At 40.8% G+C, this 20696-nt stretch overlaps 1 protein-coding gene across 1 annotated transcript in view; it reads left to right on the top strand.

Moving 5' to 3' along the window:
* The window catches only part of SLC1A7 (solute carrier family 1 member 7), a 56297-nt gene that overhangs the window by 20451 nt on the left and 15150 nt on the right, over positions 1 to 20696 (top strand). Inside the window, exons 4-7 of the mRNA XM_075509283.1 lie at positions 9099 to 9141; positions 10047 to 10266; positions 13906 to 14005; positions 15602 to 15835. Of these exons, the coding sequence (XP_075365398.1) occupies positions 9099 to 9141; positions 10047 to 10266; positions 13906 to 14005; positions 15602 to 15835 (597 nt within the window). The remainder of the gene's footprint in view (positions 1 to 9098; positions 9142 to 10046; positions 10267 to 13905; positions 14006 to 15601; positions 15836 to 20696) is intronic.

The raw sequence follows: 20696 nt of genomic DNA, 5'->3' as shown, positions 1-20696 counted from the left end.
TTTATACCTAAAATTTTTAGTGCTGCTTTGGCATTAAATGTGTGAATTTTTGCTTTAATCTGATCCAGCTTTAAACTAAATACATCTTCTGCTGTCTGTGGAAGATACCCATTTAACTAGGTAGTTCACGTTTGTACTTGTGCAGGAATCTCCCCTTCCATAACTTGCCGCTCGCTATCGGCAGTGTGCCAGGATCCGGGCTAAGGACAAGTAATTCACAAGTAATGCAGCTGTGAGTCTGAAGCTGTGCAGACGATGCTGTTCTGAAGATGCTTCTCTCTTTAGCTGCTGTTTTATTACTACATTGAGACAGATGTACAAATCTGCCTTAATTATATTCCAGGTTTCTGGTGCAAGCACTGCAAGGCTCATGAAATTATATTTTCTTCCATAGTTAAAACTATAAATCCTCAGGCTAAGGACCATCTTGTTCTCTTTAACGCACCAAAGTACCAAAGTAATGGATTTATTCTCATGATGTACAATACTTCTGTGAGGTAGGCAAGGACCATCTTCCCTTCTTACAGCTAGAGAACCAAGACATATGGAAAAGAAATTACTTCACTGAGGATTGCTCAGAAAAATCTGTGGTGCCAGAGGAAATATTCCTAGCTCGTACGAGACCTAGTAGGGGTCTTGTTCTAGGAATGTGGCTTTTGGGGCATCTCAGTGGAAGTAATAGCAGTGAATCAACACACATCTTTACCTTCTCTTTCCTGTGTGAATTATCGAAATTAACTCTGTACTATGTCCCCAAAAATAAAAGAGTGAATTTTTAGTAGCCTTTTGTGAGTTAAGGAATGAAGAAAGGCAAGATATCAATTTTTAAAAATAATTCAGACTTTGAGTGTTTTATTCAAAAGGACAAAATGGGACATACTTACAGGAATAGTGTTCAATTTAAAATATTAGGTGTGTTTAATTCTGCAATATATATTCACCTGACATGCACCCCCCTATAATTTGGGGATGAACATTTGTAAAACAAGATGTATGACTCAGGACCACACTGTTTACATTAGCAGTTAATGTTTCCACCCCATTCTGCTGCCGTTACCAAAATACCTTTGATTTAGAAGGGTAGATCTTGTTCCAACTTAAATCATGCTACTTGCTTTTGTCACCAAGGGAAACAAAATTTGGCTGATGAGATAAAAACAAACAAGCAAACACTACAAGCATGCACATGAGGAAACAAATCCCAGCCAAACTGGGGATTCACCCTCCTGTTTTATATAAGGCTGACTGCATGTGCAAATCTAGGCACCAGCAAGTGCCGAGTTCACATATATTTTTAGTCTTTGTCAAGTCTAACCAGACAGCATGACATCACAAGCTTATTCTGTTCAAAAGCTCCAAATAAAACAATTCAGTGAATACAGTCAGGATCAAATCATGCCTTAACCCATGGCACACAAATTTGTACATTTCTGAAGTTTACTGGAAGGCTGTCAGAGCATTTTACCACTGAATATTCAGGATTGCATCCAATTTAATAGCAGGTACCGGGAAACTCAATCTGGCTTAACCAAGAGAGGGGTTTTTTTTCTACCATTAATAGTTAGAAGAGGATATAAACACTTTAGAGGATTTATGTTTTCATGGGAATCCTGACCACTCTCTAAAATAATTTCCTTTCCCTCTTTTCAAGCTAAGGGCTATATTCCATTTTATAGAAATTGTGTTTCTTGAAAATAGGGCAGGAGAAACCCAATATCTGCTGTAGTTTGGAAAAAGTCCAGGCTGTGGAGAACCAGAAATCACACTTTTAAAAGTTTACAACTGAAGACTGAATTGTATATACACACAATAAGATATTTAAGACTGCATTAAATGATCCAGGGTTTAAACTATGAAAGAACTTTTTTAATAACTTTGCCCTACATTCATGTATCTTTTGCCAAAAGCCACTGTGTACTATGATAGAAATATTTATCTGTCCCCTATGGCAAACTACCATTTTTTACTCATTTCAAATTGCCAGTTTTCTTTTATCTCACAAAACCAGCCTGGTGCCAGCACTGCTCTGCACTGTATGTGACCAGATGTTCGCTTCTGGTTAATATTTAAGCTATTCAAGCTGCACAGAAGCCCGAACCTCAAGTATTTACAAAGGACTCTGAAGCCCCTAAATGTGTGGTTTCTATTTGGCACAAAAGGAAAACAACATGGAAAAAAGATAATTCCATGATGAAAACAACGCTGGGGGAGATGGACTACGAAGCAGTTTCTGCTCTCTGGTCAGGACGCCTTAGCCACAGAGGGGGATGTGCGTGGAGGCCAGGAGTTAAAACTGCATTAAGAAAGCTTTAACCGTAAAGGGGAATCAGTCATCCAACCTCCTGACAATTGGCCTGAACCTCTTCCAATGTAAACATACACTTTTTATGAAATAACTTTGCCTTGCTGGAACCATAGTGGAAATGCATTGGTCCTGTCATGCTACCTTTGATATGATTCAGCCTTTTCTAGATTCCTAAAGATGTGAGGTACTTGTGCTTCCACTCCAAAGAATGATTTTCTCAGAAAGCCATAGCCCTGTTGGGGCTGTGTCAGGACCTTTTCTTTCAGAAGAAGCAAGGTGAGGAGGTTCACCCTCCTTACTGGAACTGGAAGGCCATGCAACAGTGTCACCCTCAGGACAGATAAAAAGTACACGTGTTTGGCAAAATGATTCCACAATATGAGTTCTGCTCTGATCTGCAAAAAGACAAGCAAGACAAAATGGCTTAGGCCTGATTAGTGATTTTTGCATTCTGTTAGTATCTTTTGTAACAATAATGAGGATTTAAATGCCTCATTAGTTCTGCAAAAGCCTTCTTTGGCCCTTTTAGCAGGAGGTAGTAAGAGTGATACTGAGAAATGAGATGAGGCACTGGAGGTGTCTACTGATGTTCAAGATGCATCCTCCCATGGGCCCTGAGGTTCGTGATTTGTTCAGTCTTGCTAAATTAAATTTTGCCCTTGATTTTGGGAGTGCTAACCCTGATGGAGCCCACTGACACCAGCAGGAAGCTATTTCAGATGTATACCTATATGACTGAGGACAGGATTCGCATCTCATGTGGTATGGTAACAGTAGTGTGGAATCTACACCATTGATGATGATATCATGCAGAGAACAGCAAAAGCAAACGATTTTTTGAGATGTAGACAATGTCACTGAGAAAGAAGAGGCATCTGACCTCAGCCTATAGAAATAGGAACCACAGTGCTGTTCATGCTTGTGCACAGTTGTAAAACCTGGAAACTTTACCATTGTCATGTCAAGCTACTCAGACTCCATTTTACTCTCTCTGTACCCTTGATGTATAGAGTGACAGGGTAAGGTCTCAAACACTGAAGTATTAGAATACTGTTAAATACCCAGTATTAAAACAATGTTCTTGCAAGCTTGGCTATGCTAGTTCAAATTTGAGAGCAGAGTGTCCAAAGCTGGTTTATGCCCAGTGCAAATATAGGCCAATAAAACATTATGAGGGCACGTATGTAGCAGAAACCCAGTCTGGTGGCTTTAATTCCACAGCATGGGAGACTGCAGCCAAAGACTGTCTGGTGTGGCAGGGATTAGGTACTGATAACATCAAAGTCTGAGAGCAAAACCAGATTGCTGCTGCAGAGCACAGAGTGCCTCAGAGGGAATGGGTGTTCTGAGTCAAGGAAACGACATCTGCCATACCTGTGGCTGCTCTTACTCTAGAGCAGCTGGCCTGATTTCTTATTAAAAAGATCTGCAAAAGCTGAATGCTTTGAGTTAACAGATGCTGTAGTCAGAACTTAGAATGAGTATTTCAGATATTCAGTAGTGTAACTGCAACCAGAATTTGGCCCATTATTTCTAATAGAAGTGATACAGCAGCCATCAAACTGGCTATCCCAGTAGCTGTAGGCTCATGTTCTGTGGACAATTCAGCTAACAGCATGAGCAGTAAAACAGTTTAACAGTGCTGATATTTGTATCACTACTGTAGTTCTTAGAGTCAGCAACCTTCTGAAGAGGGCAAGAGGGCTTCCATGTCCTGGGGGCAATGCCAAGGCATGGCTTGAGCTGAAAAATGGCTTCCTAACACAATTCAGCTTCCTAAAGCAGCAGAAAACTAGGGGAGCAAAAATGAGTGAATATTGTTAATTGCTAGGTTAATTGCTGGGAGACAATGGAGGAGGAAAGAGGACCTCCCAGTTTTGGCAGTGGTAAGGTGCTAAGTAGTCCTACATGCAATGGGAAGCTGCACCCTCAGAACTGCTCCTTAGACCAGGTGCTGTCTATACTTGATATAAGTCTTGAGGATTTTCTTCAAAATCCATGGCTACCAAATTGCAGAACACATGTTGCCTTAGTCATACATACACATTTCTAACTCGATACATGCTTATGTCTGAATCCTCTTATCCCATACAGAATTAGGGAAGGACTCCAAAATTTGCTAGTAGAATGAACCAGCCTGTGCATCACAGCAGGATGTAGTCAAAGAAGGTCACTTGTGCATATGTGCTGCTATCACAGCAAATGCAGGCCAGGCATGCTGTGCCAGCTGTGGCTCAATAGCTCAGGGTCTGTAGAAGGTTCACTGAGCTGATATTGAAGTTTCATGCACATTCACTCTTTTAGCCTGTGTTGAACACTCCTGCTCTGTCTGGCAGAATTCCTGAAGCAGAAGATGCTCTGGGAAATGTTCTTCCTCAGGGCAGACAGTATTTAGCTCATATAACCAGAAATTTTTCATATAACCAGAAACCATATCTCTCAGTTTCTGTTTTACAATCATATCCTTGTCTTAGACCTAAATTTATCTGTATTCCACACCAGCCTCACTCACTGTTATTCACTATATTTAATTCCCTATTATTATGTGAAATTATTTTTGCCAGGAATGCTGAATTGTGCCACTGAGGTTAGAGACAGTGTTGCTTGTACTAGAGAAATGAATTCCAGATCACTTTAAGTTTCCCGCACTATTATTTTGTGTCCCATGTCTTGTAAGCAATCTGAAAGTAATGCTGGAAATTTAGAAGTATTTTATCTGCTTAGCTCTCTTAATTGAATAAACACAACAGCATTTATAGGTGGTGATAGCAATGAGTAGCTCAGCTTGAATTAGTACTTCATAAGTACTGACAGTCTCTTTAATTCAATATATGTCAGTGATAAACACAGTGCCTGTTCTGAGTGGAGACACGGCCTCACTTTATGATCCTGATACCATATCCTTGTGGGTAGATCTTTATCTTGTCCACAATTGCAGTAAAGCTAGTAGAGATCTGCAGGCGCCAGTCTGATTGCAGGCTGGATGCCTGGAAGATAGGTGGGCAGCCCAAAGAGAGATCGACAGGCTGCAACACCCTGCCATTAATTTTGTAATATGTTTGGGCAAATGCAAGTGTCTGGATTTTGTGCTGGACTGAAGCTCCCACCCCAGCTAGCATTCCCCAATGCTCAGGTTTAGTGGGACAGAGACCCACAGGAGGGCTGCCCCAAGGCTGCCTGGCTTTCTGGCAGTTGTGAGGATCCCGCCAGCCCTCCTCATCCCAGTTCCATGGTAAAAAGTCAAATCCCCCACTACCAGTCTCACTTCAGTCTCTTGTTCTGAAATGTTCCCAGGAGATCCCTGCCAAACATCCAGCTCATGGCTGGAAATACCAACGTGCAGCAAAACGTACCCCTAAAGCGAGAATTTCTCAAGTGTTTCTGAAGAGGCCTGACTGAACCAACAAACACTCCCAGTCATCCCCCAGCTCTGGGTGACAGTTTGATACTTTTTTCTCATTATTGTTTTTAGTCCTGTTTTTAGTCCTCCATTAGAGTTCTCGTCCATGAATTGCTCTCTTGAATGTTTTTAATTAACAAAACAGAATTTTGGCTAATACTGGATTTTTTCAATCCAAGTAAACCAGCTTAAAATAAAAAATAAGCTGAAGCTCTGGCAAACACATTCAGGTCAGTCCTTCACTAGATAAATTGTGTAACTTTTGGTAAAGCTAGTCTCAAAGGCTGGATCACAGTGCATAATATATTAAAAAATATTGGGAGAATTCCAGCATCCAGTATTAAGTGGGTAGTTGTAATTCCTGCAGGATAAAGAATGATAAAGAAACAAAATGCTTTAATCCTCCACAAATTTGTCTAACACTTAATCTAGCTACTAACCATATGATATTTCCTTTCTCAAGCAGTCTTAATTTGTTCTTAATTCTACTAATTAGGACTATAAAACTAAGGGAGAAAGTGGAAATCATCAGCAATTAAATTCATATTTCTTTGTAAAGCTACAGCTCATACATGACATTCATATTCAGAGCTGTGCAGGAATCCTCAGTGTGGATCTGTGCTTTCAGAATAATTCACATTCACACAGCAGGTCAGAGCACAATTGTCACACTAACACTGTTCACTCCTGTTGCACCTTTCATCTGATCACCTCCAATCACAAAACAAAGACAATTTAATACTGATGAAGCTTTTACCAATCTGGAAGCAGAATTCCCTTATGACACATAATAAGGCAGTAACCGTCTTTTCTCTCCAGTGCTTTCCTCCTATAAACATCCTCTCCATCTTCCCAGGTCCAGCTCCATCCAGATGTTCTTCAGTTAGTCCCCTTAGTCCCCTTCTGCCAAGCCCCCGGGGCTCAGGCAGAAGGTTGTGTCTGCATCTGATAGGAAAGCAATGCACAGCTGGCTGTTGTCTGTGTCTTGCTTTGGCTACGGATTTGACATTTGAACCAGAGAATCATCATCTTTATGGACGATTTGCAGAGATAACCTGGTGCTTTGCGCTGTTGTTATGAGGGTGAAAGCTCTGTTGATGGCAGCACAGCACTCGGACGTACAGCACTGCTTACAGTGGTGTAGTGAGTGTTCATCGCTAACCACATCACTACACAGTGTCTTAAGCTAAATCATTCCAATTAAATGCAAGTGTGTACAAAGGGACTGCATTAATTTCACTAAACCTTGCTAACTTAAGATAATTTCTTTATATGGAAAGATGGACTAGATGACCTTTAAAGGTCCCTTCCAACCCAAACCATTCTATGATTCTATATGGCCAAAGCTGCTGTCCTCTGCTATCCTGTCCCCGTAGTGCACAGCCATCATCATACCTAGGGCTCTTAAGCAGGATTGGTAAAATGGAAGGAGATGTTGCAGTGTACAGCTAGTGTACGCTGTTAGCCCGCAGGAATGCCAGGTAGCTGATCAGGCCGCAAGGGGTAGGTAAACTGAACTGTCTCGCCTGCGGCGAGAGAACTGAGAGAGGAAAAGCTGGGACCGTTAAAGAGGAGTAACTAAAGTGCTGCGCATCAACCTTTTATCTTGCCTGATAGTAACTTGTCTGTGTAACACTAGTTCGCTGTAAAGCAACAGCCTTACCAAAATGACATCTGATGCCTTTACGTGGCATGTCTGGTCTCACACAGCAGGCCAACAAAACCCTCTCATTTTCAGTCTTCTGTTTCAATCATTAGACAGTACTACTACCCTTTAATTAAAATTCTTCTCCCTCTGCTTTACCCTGAAAAGGATAATTAATTATCTCTTTGTAGCAATTGCTCTCAGTGCCTGATGCTACTGAAACAGAATCTACCTCATAATTTTAAGTGTGACCATAATATCACATTATAATCACTTAAAATAGCAATAAAATTGTTTTTTCTAAGCCAGTGCTGCACAGCATGCTCTTGCTGCGACTCCATTAGCAGCAAGCATATGCTGCTCTGCTGCAGAGAAAAGCAAGTCTGGAAAAATCTCAGTTCAACATGCATTTAACTGTGTATATATATAGCAATTATCTTGGGAATGAGAATGGGCTTTTCACATATCCTTAAGTGTTGTCCTGTCTTGGGGCTTGAGCAGGACTTTGAATAAAAAGTCTTTTGGTTGGAGAAATCAGGATTTTCTCCTTGCATAAATATATGTATATGAAAGCATATAATTGGGTCATAGGCTGTCACTGTCTTCAGCCCTGAGCTTCAGAAGCTTTGGGCTGAAAATAAATCAGTTCTGAAAACGATCCTCTTAGAATCACCACACAAATCTTGATTCCCAAATGCTGCACGGACTTTTTAGTGCACGGACTTTTTAGTCTGCAATATGACTTTTTAGCTTTTTTGCCCAATTATACTATGATTCCTCTTTGAAGCCTGTAGAGGGTGTGCTCTCCATTTCAAATTAGGATTGAATGTCTTTCTGCGAAGTAGTAATCTAGCTCAAACTGAAGTTATAAATTAGCTCCAGATATTATTGTGTGAAATGTTATGGACTGAGATACACAGAAAGTCAGAAAAGATGACAACAAGAGTCCCTTTTGGAATTAAAAATCTATCGGTCTCACTGCAGATCTCACAGCGTATGGTCATTGTCTTCCTCTGTACCTCAGCTGTGAGCAAAGATGAACCTGTTGGCCTCACTTCAGACTCTTATTCTGAAGCCTTAGAACCATATTAAAATAAAATTTAGCAGAGACTGTACAGCTCTAATATCAATTCTTTTAACCGGGAATGAGATCCTCTTTTTGAAAAGCAAACTGTTCTTGACCAAACCACTGCAAAGTCTACATCACTTACAATTTTAGTGATGAAAGTGTATCAGGAGGTACTACAGTTTATGAATTATCTCACAGGAGTATTTAGAAGTCCCAAAGTACATTATACCACCCAGGGGTCTCAGGAATACATCCCTGAACACTGACTCTGTCTTGAACTGCTCATTATCTAAGTAGGGAAGACAAAATACGGAATAAAGGAATATTCTCCTCCCCAGTTAGCAGATGGGGAAGGGAATGATAGCAATTATGTTGCCCCAGTTACAACATGGAGATTATGGCAGAGCCAGAAACTAAACTAGAGCTCCTGGGTCTCACTCCAGGTATTTAGAAGCAAGTCCCAAAACTTTAATTCTGAGGAACTGTCTCTCTGTTGAGCCTTGCTTAGTCAGGTACAGCCATATGGCATGAGTGGGAGAGAGTGGCAGGCTTCTGCACTTGTCCAGCCCTTGCTCTCTAGGAGAGTAAATAACTGATTTATCGTGGGAGACCCAAGACACAGTAAACAGAAGTTGTTTTCAGTTCTATAGAAATTATTCTTCTATTTGTTCATTTTTAGGAACATGTTTCCAGCCAATCTTGTTGAGGCGACATTCAAGCAGGTAAGTGGCTATATTCCTTTTACCACTGATGAAAGAGATGAGCCAGCATCATATAAAACATGTATCTTCATAAAACAGAATCCAGATACAGACATTGCATATTACTTCAGATACTTCAGATACAGATTACTTTAGCATTTAGGAATTAATGAGTCCCTTTCCGTTAGCCTCAGCAGCCTTGGTATCTGAAGGCAAAACAAGCATAAAATACACAGTGCGACTAGAAAGTAGACATGCACACCTCTGTCAGCTCCACCTCCACTTGAGGCCAGATCTTTGAGGACCTTGAGAAAGGTGCTGTAGGGAAGCAGAACAATTTATGCCAGTATGCCTAGAGCATGGTTTCTCTCACCATGGGACTGGAGCCACAGAGTAGCTGGAATCTCTTTAAGAGTGCACAGTAACACCACGCAAAGGAAGAAGAGAATACCATGTCCAATTAAAGTAACAAAATAATGTATTTGGGAAGCATCTAATTACTCAGACTAGAATTTGGCCAGAAAGCCTCATCTAAAAGTTCTGAGTGAGCAAGAAGCATGGCTATATTTGTTTCAACTGGCGGAATATTTTGTGGGAACCTTACCTCTGGTGAGATAAAGAGAAGGGCACTCGGAACCTCTAGGGAGTCATTCCCGATTATGTCTTATAGGAAAGTAGCTCTTTCAGGAGACGATGTGTTTGCTGCGCATGGGTCTGATTATGGGAAACTCTGATTTTGTCATGCTTTTCCAAAAATTCAACTGTTGTTACAGATTTTAGCAGCATAGGGACAGGAGCTTTCATTCTTCTTTTCATACTTGTCCCTTTAACATGCAGACTTGTTGAAATACAGCACTTAGGAGGTCTCATTAAACTATTAATTCCTGCTAGGATATCATAATAAAAACTATTTTGTTTTCTTTCAGTATCGCACCAAGAGTATTCCCATCATTAAATCTAACAAAGCATCATCTGAAAGCACCACTCGTCGCATTATAATATATGGAGTCCAGGATGAGAATGGATCCAATGTTCAGAATTTTGCCTTGGATATCACTCCCCCTCCTGAAGTGATTTACAAGTCAGAACCAGGCACTAGTGATGGCATGAATGTGCTAGGGATTGTGATATTCTCTGCCACAATGGGTAGGTTTCAGACATATTTGGTTTGTAATAATCCCAATGTCTATTTAAGAGAATAAGATAGGTGTTGGGTTGTTTGGTTTCTTGATTCACCTTTTTTAACTGCTTCTGTCTAAACTTTGTGGGGAAAAAGGAGAGACTGTTACAGAGCTGTTCCCCCAACCTTTCGAAGATAAATCTTAAAAATCCTTGATGACTTTTGTTCCATGCAGTTCTGTTTTCTGTGCATGCACTTACATTCTTTTTGTTTTGATTTTTTCTGGATTGTGTTGAGCTTTTATTTATGAACGATTTTTTCCTGACTGTAAGAAACACTAATACGGTGTGCTCAAAGGAGGTAGGAATTACTATACCAGGTCAGACCCATGGCCCCTCTGCCAATATTCTGTTTCATTCTCTGGACAGTAGCAAAAATCCCAGACAAAGTTTCAAGAAATTCTGAAATAAACAAGTCCGTGGCAGACTTTCTTTCCAAAACCCAAGAAGTTAGTACACTTCTAATGCCCAGAGCTCTAGGTGTTGTATTACAGGAATGAAGAACTTCCCGCACTGCTCTTGGTTCAGGGAGCATCAGGCCAAGATGCCCCCTGCTCTCGTGGCTGGACATTTCACCCCTGCAGCTGGCAGTCCAAGCAAAACCTGCTCCCAGACCAACTCCTTGGCTAAAGTTCCCCTCACCAGGCAGAAAATTACTTTAGCCCTGGAACCTGCCCTGTCTGTTGTTCTTACCCATTCTTAGTCACATTTTACCACATGATTAGTGTAGAATATAACTGTCACTGTGAGAACCCAACTCAGACAACAAGCCTCAGTGATATCTTGAATAAGTGAGCTACAAAGGTATATTGTTTTATCAGTTTTAAATCTGTGGATCTTCTTTTTGATTGAAATTTCTTGATTTTATTTTGCCATCCTGCAATGCTGATAGTTATATACCATCTAGTAACTTATCACAGTGGACTCTAAAAGCTTCTGTCTGGCTAATTTATTCAGTTTAACTTGCTGGAGGAACTCATTGGTGCCATGTGTGTTATATTATGTTTGTGGATTCGGAAAAGGGAATTTAAACAAACATGCCCTAGTTAATCATAAAGTTCTGATGATTTTTACAAGAAAATGCTGATCAAATTTTCCTTATCTAAATTTATTATTGGAAGTTAATCTGGTCAGCAGAGGTAGTTCCATGAAACATCTTTGACTGTATTTATTATATCATGGTTCATACCAGCACAAGGGGTCAAAAGTCAAGCCTGGAATTAGCAGATTTGTCTCTCTTCTTCAGTTTCTCCAGTGGGTGGTATTCCATATGCAACACTGCTGGAAACTGGCTGTCCCCCAGTTTGTAGTATTTTACAGTCAATTCCCAAAGTACAATGTCACAGCAAACACTATTCCAGCCAAAAAGTATTGGATATGAATGAATTACATGTGCTTATTAGGATCAAGGGCAATTTTATACTTCTGAGCACAGAAGATCATTCATTGTCTTCCCAGAACTGAATGTATTACTTTTACCATGCCCCTAAGTCTTTCTGGCCTGGGGCTCAAGAGATGGAAGCTGACAGCTAGTTTCTTCCTGGCTGACATACAGAAAATGTACTGCCAGTACTGCCACGTACAGCATAGTCCCGGCTGCTGGGTCACCTGTGACTGTATCAGCCACAAACAAACCTGAGACTCTAAACCCTCAAAACTTGTCATCTACTGGTGACTATTTCAGACCGTTGTTTTGAACAAAGGATGCAGCAAAGCATTTATCACTGTCTTCAGCTTTCTGCACCCCCCCAAAAATGGAAGCAATGAAATAGAAGACATGTGGCTTGAATCTCTGTGAAAGAAGAGATTCTTCCAAAGTTTTTATTTATCGCAAAAGAATGTATACAAGCCTTGGTGCTTGGTAACAGTTTTGCTCACTTTGGCTGAGTCTTATTTGCACAAAGGTCTTTTTACACCACTTTGGCATCAAAAACGGCGTTAGGGTGGGTATGAGTTCTTATTACCAACTTGATGCTGGGCTCAGCTGTGATTAGCTATACTACCTCTTCTCAGACAGTGTGCAGGAATTTCTGTTAGAGATTATGACAAGTAGCTAACAGTTGAGACATCTGATCTTTCTTTTCTTGGAAGAACACACATTATTTATTCACTACAAGGAAAATGTTTGCACTGAAATGGAACTTGGTACATTGGGCCTGCAGACAGGAGGCCCCAGTCCTGCCTGCTCCCCTGTCTCTGTCCCCACCAATAGCCACATGCTTAGGTAGGACACTGTTTTAAAGAGCAAATTTCAGTTATTCCTATAAAATAAAAGAGAAAATGTTCCTTCTTTTTTGCATTATACAGAATTAGAAGTTAAGACTCTTGTAAAACTGCCACCAACCAGGCTACAAAAGCTGAACTATATTTAATGTCCCGTTACCAAAGATGAGCAACATGCTTAATAAAGGAGTGTTGTTTTCTGACCTTAAAGTTATAGCTTAGATGAATATTAACAGGCTTATAAGCCCACATCTTGAATGCACCGTTATTGTGAAATCCCTGGATAAGCCAGCTGAGAGCCTCCCTCCCTGCCTCAGGAGGGGATTGCCCTGGAAGCGGTGCTGCCTGAGACCTGACTCGCAAGTGCAGATGTGGGCTCTGAGGGACAGAGCCCGGGCTCCTGCTCAAAGCAAGGACACTGCATATCCAGAGCAAGTGGCAGCACGCACCCCACTCATAGCCCCCTACTTCCTCATGAAACTCCCTTCAAATGCAGTCTCACTTGGTACAGCTAGCTTTTGAAGTGCTTCTTTGAGCAATTATATTAATCACTTATAATCCTTTCAGGGAGTGATGGCATAAAATTAATAAAGTAGGAAAAATATATCTATTTATATGCATTATTGGAAACTAACACCGTCTGGAGAGTATATGGTTAGATGGCACATCCCAGAGCTGTATTCTTTTCCTTTCTGAGTGCTGCGTGCACATAAATGGGTTTTCTTTGCTTTCTTCTTTGCTGGTTAGTCTGTATAGCAGTTTGGCTTTTCTTCACATGAACTTGCATTTCCTTATCTCCTGCAAGGTTGCAAAGCCTGACTGATTATGAGGGTTGGTTGTTATTACGTAGACAGACATCTACTAAAAATAGGATGGAGCCCTCCCATATTAACTCCCCGTTACCAGAACAAACCTAAATACCGGCTTTGCCCCAGTATTTATGGATATTTATGGATTCATGGATGCTGCCCAGTGGTACGCAGCGCACAGCAGTAGGGCAGACTGCAGGCAGAGATAGCTTCCTTTGCTAGAAAAATGTTTTTCCGTTTGTCTTCCATGGATCCCTCAGAGCAGGTAAATCCTTCTCAGGGCTCTATGAAAGACAGTTAAGGAAACAGGCTTGCTACCAGAGGGGCTAAACCTACAGCACAAAAGTTTGTACCTCCACAGGGAAACTTTAAGGGAACTGCAAATGAAAAAAACACCCAGCTAGGGGAGAGAGCCCTGTATGGAGCCAAAGCATGTCTGTTTATACAGCACGAAGATCTATATTCATCCAGTCATCTTCCACTTAGTTCACTTTGAATTACAGCAGGGGGTGAAAGCACTGGGGATTTGCATGAAGGCACCTGAGAAATTGAACCTGAATGCCTTTGTTTGCAGGTATAATGTTGGGAAGGATGGGGAACAGTGGCGTTCCTTTGGTCAGCTTTTGCCAGTGTTTAAATGAATCTGTCATGAAGATAGTGGCAGTTGCTGTTTGGTAAGTAACTGTTTTAGTAAGAAAATCAGTATTTTTTTAAAAGAGTAAGAAAATTTCAACACAAGAGGATGCACAGAAATGTCATAAACTTATTTCCAGGGAAATAAATGAGGTTGAACGATCCTTAGCTGTGTGGGGCCTCAGCATTTGAAGGAAGATAGCTACACACACATCCTGTCCCTGGCTTGTACTGTCATTTTGACAGAGGCACCCTATATATTACTCCCAAATAACGAAACATGGTGTAGCTGGGAGTGTGTGTGCTGTATGCACTAGGGGCACTGCCAATCCTTGGGCATGCCAAGAGGCATTATAATACATCCAGCCCACACAAGGGAGAAGCATGATGAGATGCTCAAGCTGGTACTTCCATCCCTTACAGCACTGCTCCACTAGAAATACCAGCTTGGCTTCAGCTCGCTCCGGAGAGGGCTGGGCTCTTGTGCTGACGTGACTATACTGTTGTTAGCATGGTTGCTGCTAGCTTGGGTATCTCTGCACTGAACAGCACAGTGGAGATGATACACCCAGAGTGCTTGTCACTTGGGATGTCTCCAGTCAGCAGAATAGCCCTCAATGAACCATCAGAGGCCACGTAACTTAGGAAAAGCCCTCAGAGCAGTCCTAAATTACACTGAGAGCCAGCTAGACCTGCCAACCCACCTGTCCCAAAGATCAGAGGAATAGTAGGTGACAGCCAACAACAAAAACTATCAGCTTAGCATCTTCCGCACCCTTCAGAAGGTCCCCAAACATGGCTTAGCCCAATGTGGGGGGGGATCCCACTACCAGCACTCAGCCTTTGTTTCCAGCCACTTGGTCCAGTCTGACTGAACTGGGTCAGGGAATGATCGCTTAGTTAGATGGGTCCAAGGGGGTAATAATTTCTGGAAGGATGAGGGGGAAGTGTCAAGTCTCTGGAGATGGCACAGCTGCAAGTGGAAGATGGCTGGATGCCCCCAGGTTTGGTTGTGTTTTTTTTAATCTTAAGCTCTTTTGGCACCTGTGGCTTTGTGTCTAGCCATGCACAGAAGCACAACAGTTCTCATAAAGCACCTATCCCACATCTAGTCCAGAGAGGGTTCAGAAACTAACTATTCTTCTGCCTATATATCTGCCCCGAATCAAACTTCCAGGCAGTCCAAGAGTATGTCTAATGCATGTTGGTATTTCTCCCATGTCTTCCAAAGGCAACATAAACATTTATTTAACAGCTTCTAACTAAAATCCATGAACAGTTACATGAGCACAGACACATGAGCAGAGCTTAGGATACATTCTTGCTCTCCCCAGTAAAGGACCAGCCTTAAGCTAAAAAGTCAGAGCTGCCTTCTGAACCAAAACATTTTAAAGTCATTCCTATAACCTTGGCTGTGCTGAGGAGTACCCCACATAAAAGATTGTTTAGCCCAGTGCTTCGGGCACACTCCTCAAGTGTGAGAGAGAGGGGCTTAGTCTGATAAAACAATGGAACCCAGCTGTGCTGCTTCCAGACAGGGTGCTGTTACTGCACTGCTACTGGAAGGATTTCCCAGCTCATATTGTTTGATGGAAGTGAGCTATCTCCTAATAATGACCCTCTGTCTTTTTGCTCAGGTATTTTCCATTTGGAATTGTGTTCCTAATTGCTGGTAAAATCTTAGAAATGGATGACCCTTCAGCCATTGGGAAGAAACTGGGTTTCTATGCCATTACGGTGGTTTGCGGCCTGGTGGTGCATGGGCTGTTTATTCTGCCAATGATGTACTTCTTTATCACCAAGAAGAATCCCATTGTCTTCATCAGAGGGATTCTTCAAGCCTTGCTCATTGCTCTGGCCACGTCCTCCAGGTATCATACAGTTTCTAGACAGATGCAACAAAATACTTGCTAGATCCTTACTCCAGCTTTCTCTTGGGAACAGCACACTATAGCTGTAGTGGAGCAGATATATTTGTATCTGAACAATGGCCTGTGTCAAATTCACTGGTATATTTGTAAAAGATGTGTCTCTCAACATTTGGAAGTTATATGTGGGAGCCATTTGACAATAATGTTTGTCACATTGTTTTCCCTCAGTTTACAAATTATTGGACAAAAATGTTTTTTCTTAGAGCACTAGAAAGGAAATAAGGGTATTTTTCCATAAAAACAAACATTGTACTTCTACAAAGTTAAGATATATAAGGGACACACAGTTTGTCCAGACTTCATTTTTGGTATTAGTGGAGAACCTCCTAGTTCAGTCATATGGAAATGTTTTACCCTTTCTACTCATCTTAGTCTTTGTTTCTTGGTACATTAAGAAAAGACTGTGGTTGCAAGCTATTGTCCAGCACTGGGAAAGTATTTAGCTGTTCTGCTCAAGGAATAATATATTTTGCATCCTTTTTAGGGAGGATGTACAATGAGTTTTAACCATAGCTGAACAAAGGTACAGTGAAAATGGGAAACAGCTTGTGAACTGCTTATGAAAATGACTCCCAACACGGATAAACTGGTGCGTGAGAAGTGCTTGAAAGGGCTGGAATTGACTTGCATGGAATGGAGACAAGAACGACAACTAAAATAACATTTCTCTGTAGCCGATATAATGAAAACACAGTTTCATGGCATCTGTGGCTGGAGGCTTGTTACTTTGAAGTAACAAGAGCAGCTATACCTACCACTTTTTATGCAGTAATAAAAGCCACAGTACAAGCGGAAAAAGCCAGGTAAATAGGTCTCTTTAACACATCTTACATATTTATTATTTCTACTGTCAGCTGTAAAGGAAGAGGGCTAAAGAAAGGAAAAGATACCTTTCTTTTATCTCATTTTTGCTTTTGGATTTTTGAAGTTATTGTTGTTACTTTACAGAGAGACTGGAAAATACTAAATTCTTATCCAGATTTTGAAATTATGACAGCTAGTGACAAACACCTACCTTCATCTACCTAATTTAGACTTCAAATTAGTAATTAGTACAAAATCAATGATAAATTGGGAACATCTGTTTATAAAGAAACATAATGAAAAATTAAAAGGTTTTATTAACGCCCAAATATTTATTCTAATTAACAATAATGACTGAGGAGTACTTCATCTAGTTATACTTAAATACTGATCCCTTCTTCCATTTTATAATAATTTCTATAATAAGTTGAGCTCTCATGACTAATATATCCTTTCAGGCAATAGTATTGTACCAGCTTCTTATCTCTTGTGCCTCTAACGTTGCTTTTCTCCATAACTTCCCAAGCTCCTTGAGGAATAATTCATGTAATCTCTCCTACAATGGAGTGACCCACTTAGAAATAAAGTGCATTTGTAATTGGTGGGATTACAGAAGGAAAAGGCAGGAATGACATATAGACAAAAAGTTCTGGGAAAGCAGTCAAACAAATACTGATTTAAATAAATTCTTTTTAATAGTCTAATAAGGGCCGTTATGTAATCAGCGCATATGGCTTTCCACAGGGCATCATCACTGGTAAATAATTACTTGAGTTTTGCAGAAATCTGGAACTCTTCTGTGAATTATCTAAGTAAATAAATACATGGAGAAGTAACAATGTAACTTCCCTGGACTCAGATTAGTTGATGTCATTCATTTTTGCTGTAATCTTCTGCAAACCTTATTTTTGTTACAAAACATTACTTTGCAATGCGGTAATTACTGTCAATGCTAAAAGAGAAATAATCTCTAATTTACTGAAGGGATAATGAAAAAGAGAAAACTTAAGTTGTACTAGACCTGTGCCAGACTTGGGAAAAGAGCCTAAAACTTATCCCCAGCCCATTGGCCTGATTAGGCTCATTTTAGTTCTAGCGAGGTCCGACAAGGTAATTTGGGGCAGAAAGGTCAGATGCAGATGGCTGTTTCTCTCATGAGTATATGTACAGTGGTTAGGGCAGGAGTAAGCAGAGCAGAAGGAATGTATAGGAATTAAAAGAAAGGAGAGGAGGGAATGATTATTTCAGTACAGTTGGAAGGTATTGGCTTTCCACTATGTTTCATTTTACAAGGTGTTTTCATATATAACAGTCTGCTCCAAAATGACCTATAAAGAGCAACATACTGTGAAATACAAAGTTAAGAAAAAATTATGTGCTGGGTGGTGTTTTAAACTCTAATTAGGCTTAAATAATTAAGGCAATCTTTTTTATTAGAACATAAAAGGTTTGTAGCTTGAGATGTTGTCACATCCCCAGATTCAAGTAAGATACTAATTTTGCGCTCAAAGATGTTAGTGTTGGAAAAGGCTCATCAGGTTCATGTTTGACACACTTGACTATCTGCCCTGCTCCTCTAAGAATTCTGTTTCTGAAGAACTCTATTGCTGACAACTCAGTTTTTTTAATCTGTGCCATTCCATTAATTCTCTTTTTTTCTAGAAAAAGATAATTTTCCTTAAAAATCTAATCTGAATTTTTCTCTTTTTAGGGAAAAAGAGGAAGTTTTGTTCCTCGTTTTACCCTTAGCATCTACAGAAGAGTTTGGCCTTTTCTCTTCTTTTCTGTTAATAAGCAACGAAAATAACCAACTTTTTCACAGTATAGATCCCTTTATTGAGGGAGGTTTAATAAAGACTTAAAAGATTAGCACATATTCCACCATTTTCAAAAAACAGATTACTTTTCTTAATTTTCCCTATTTTGCATCAGCATTGCATTTTGTTTTTATAACCAATTTACTAGTCCTTTACTGGTCTGGAAACTTTCAGGGCTTGTGCTTGTTTCTTCATTGGATCTCATCTCCTTACTCTGTCTCTAGCTCTGAGAGTATCAAGCCACTTTACAATCACGAAGGGCCCTCTTTGCAGTTCATAATATATTCAGGTCCAGGTTGCTTGTGGTATATTTCGAGGTTAGAAATGTTCCAATGCCAGTATCATCAATCATAGTAATAAAAAGTCAGACATGGTATGTAGTAACCAAAATACACAATTGGATCTACAAAGGTATGCAGGGGTTTTGATTCCCCTGTTTTACACGAGTGCCTAAGTTGTATTACTACTTGGAGAAAATCCAACAATGGTTGGTTTGAGAATTTTTAGATCAGTTCTTTTTTTTTCTCAATTCCTTGTAGAAGCATAAGGAAGGAACATGCACGCTCTCTAGCAAACGTGAGCTAGCTTTTTTAAAAGACCTGCGTATTACAGTGATCATCATTGCAAAGCTTAACTTTTAGGCAACTTTCAACCACGTAGGATGCCTATGGTTCGTCTAGGAACCGAGCTCCTCATGGGGAGAGTTGGGCTCCTAGGAAAGAACCCCAAGAGCCATCGTGGCAAGGAGAGCTAGGCAGGCATCAGGCATAGCTATAAAGCAAAAATCTCAACTTACAGAACTGGTGAGAGAGAGGTGTGTCCCTCTGCTGAGTCTCTCCAACGTAAACCAATCCTTATGTGAGGTTTTCTCCAGCCCCATTTCCTTACCCCAAGCTGATGTGAGAGTGCTCGCTGACAGTGGGGAATACACAGGGAATTCAGCTTTCCCTTAAACCTCCTCTGACTTTGACTCTCCTGGGCTCTGACTCCCAGGAGAGAGCCCCTCTCCTGGGGATATCAAGTACTTCGAGATAGCACTCTCTCCCCTTCCACTGTGCAAGGAATAATTACATATTTATAGGCCCAGAGAGGGTGTAGCTCGGGAACAGAGCTCTGGCGCCAGCTGGCAGCTCAGCCTGTCAAGAATCACCAGCAGGACTTGCTACCAGAAGAGATTTAGTATCTTTATTGTCTGAAGCTAATGTACCACCAAAGTTAAGGTAAGTCCTGAAGAAAGGCTCTGAACTTACGGATTTGGGGCTTGGGCATGTTTGATGGATTTAGCTCTCTTTGCTCCTTCTTACCAGTGTGTATATTTTGCAAATCCAACACAGGCCCAACATGGTTTTAATGTTTTTCTGCTCAAATAGCAGTGCCTTGTGTAGAGATGGCTGAACTTTTCACCTTCGTTACAGTGAAAGGAATGGATACTCCACATGACTGAGCTGTTGTGAAAAGAACATGCACAAATAATTGGGGCTGGACAGGAGAGCTGCTTCTCCTGACAGTCAACACATCTGTATTTGGTTAAATAATACTTGCCACGGGGGCATTATATAACACTCATAATGTGGGTATTGGATTTTCAGATCATCTTAGAGGAGAACAAAGAGTTGGTTTTAAGCGTACTGATGTGTTTCTTGCAGATGTTTCTGTGTCAGTTCATGTCAACATCTAAAGATAGAAAGAAAACCACAGATCAGTGTCCTGATATTCATTCCAGCTAGTCTGCACCTGTGGAAAGCTTCCTTTTTAAGCTAAAAGTCAAACTGCAAGAATCAAAAACAAAACCATGCACAAACCCCGAGAATGTAACACAAGGGAACCCGAAAGCCAGTAAACAGCTGTCTCATGGCAATGATTTTATTGAATCTGAACGTTATTTCAACCCATTTCCCTTTAGCGAAAGGTTCTGCACCCCATTCTCAGTCCCGTTATATTTCTCCAGAAATCCCAATCACAGTAATATTTTAGTTTGCACATACATTACTGGAGAGGCAGGGACAGAGAAGGAGATCTCTTATTCCTTTGGTGCATCATTTAGGACACAATGAACTCGATCCCTACAACTAGCACCAAGTCCCTGCACCAGTCACCTGGCCAGCCAGCCCCTGAAGCCAAACCCTTGGCCCCAGTACAGGCTGGCTTTGGCAACAGGCACCCATAGCGATGTACACAGC

The sequence above is a fragment of the Mycteria americana genome, chromosome 7 (assembly GCF_035582795.1).
Source record: "Mycteria americana isolate JAX WOST 10 ecotype Jacksonville Zoo and Gardens chromosome 7, USCA_MyAme_1.0, whole genome shotgun sequence".
Taxonomy (NCBI): domain Eukaryota; kingdom Metazoa; phylum Chordata; class Aves; order Ciconiiformes; family Ciconiidae; genus Mycteria; species Mycteria americana.
This window is presented reverse-complemented; position numbering and strand designations above follow the sequence as displayed.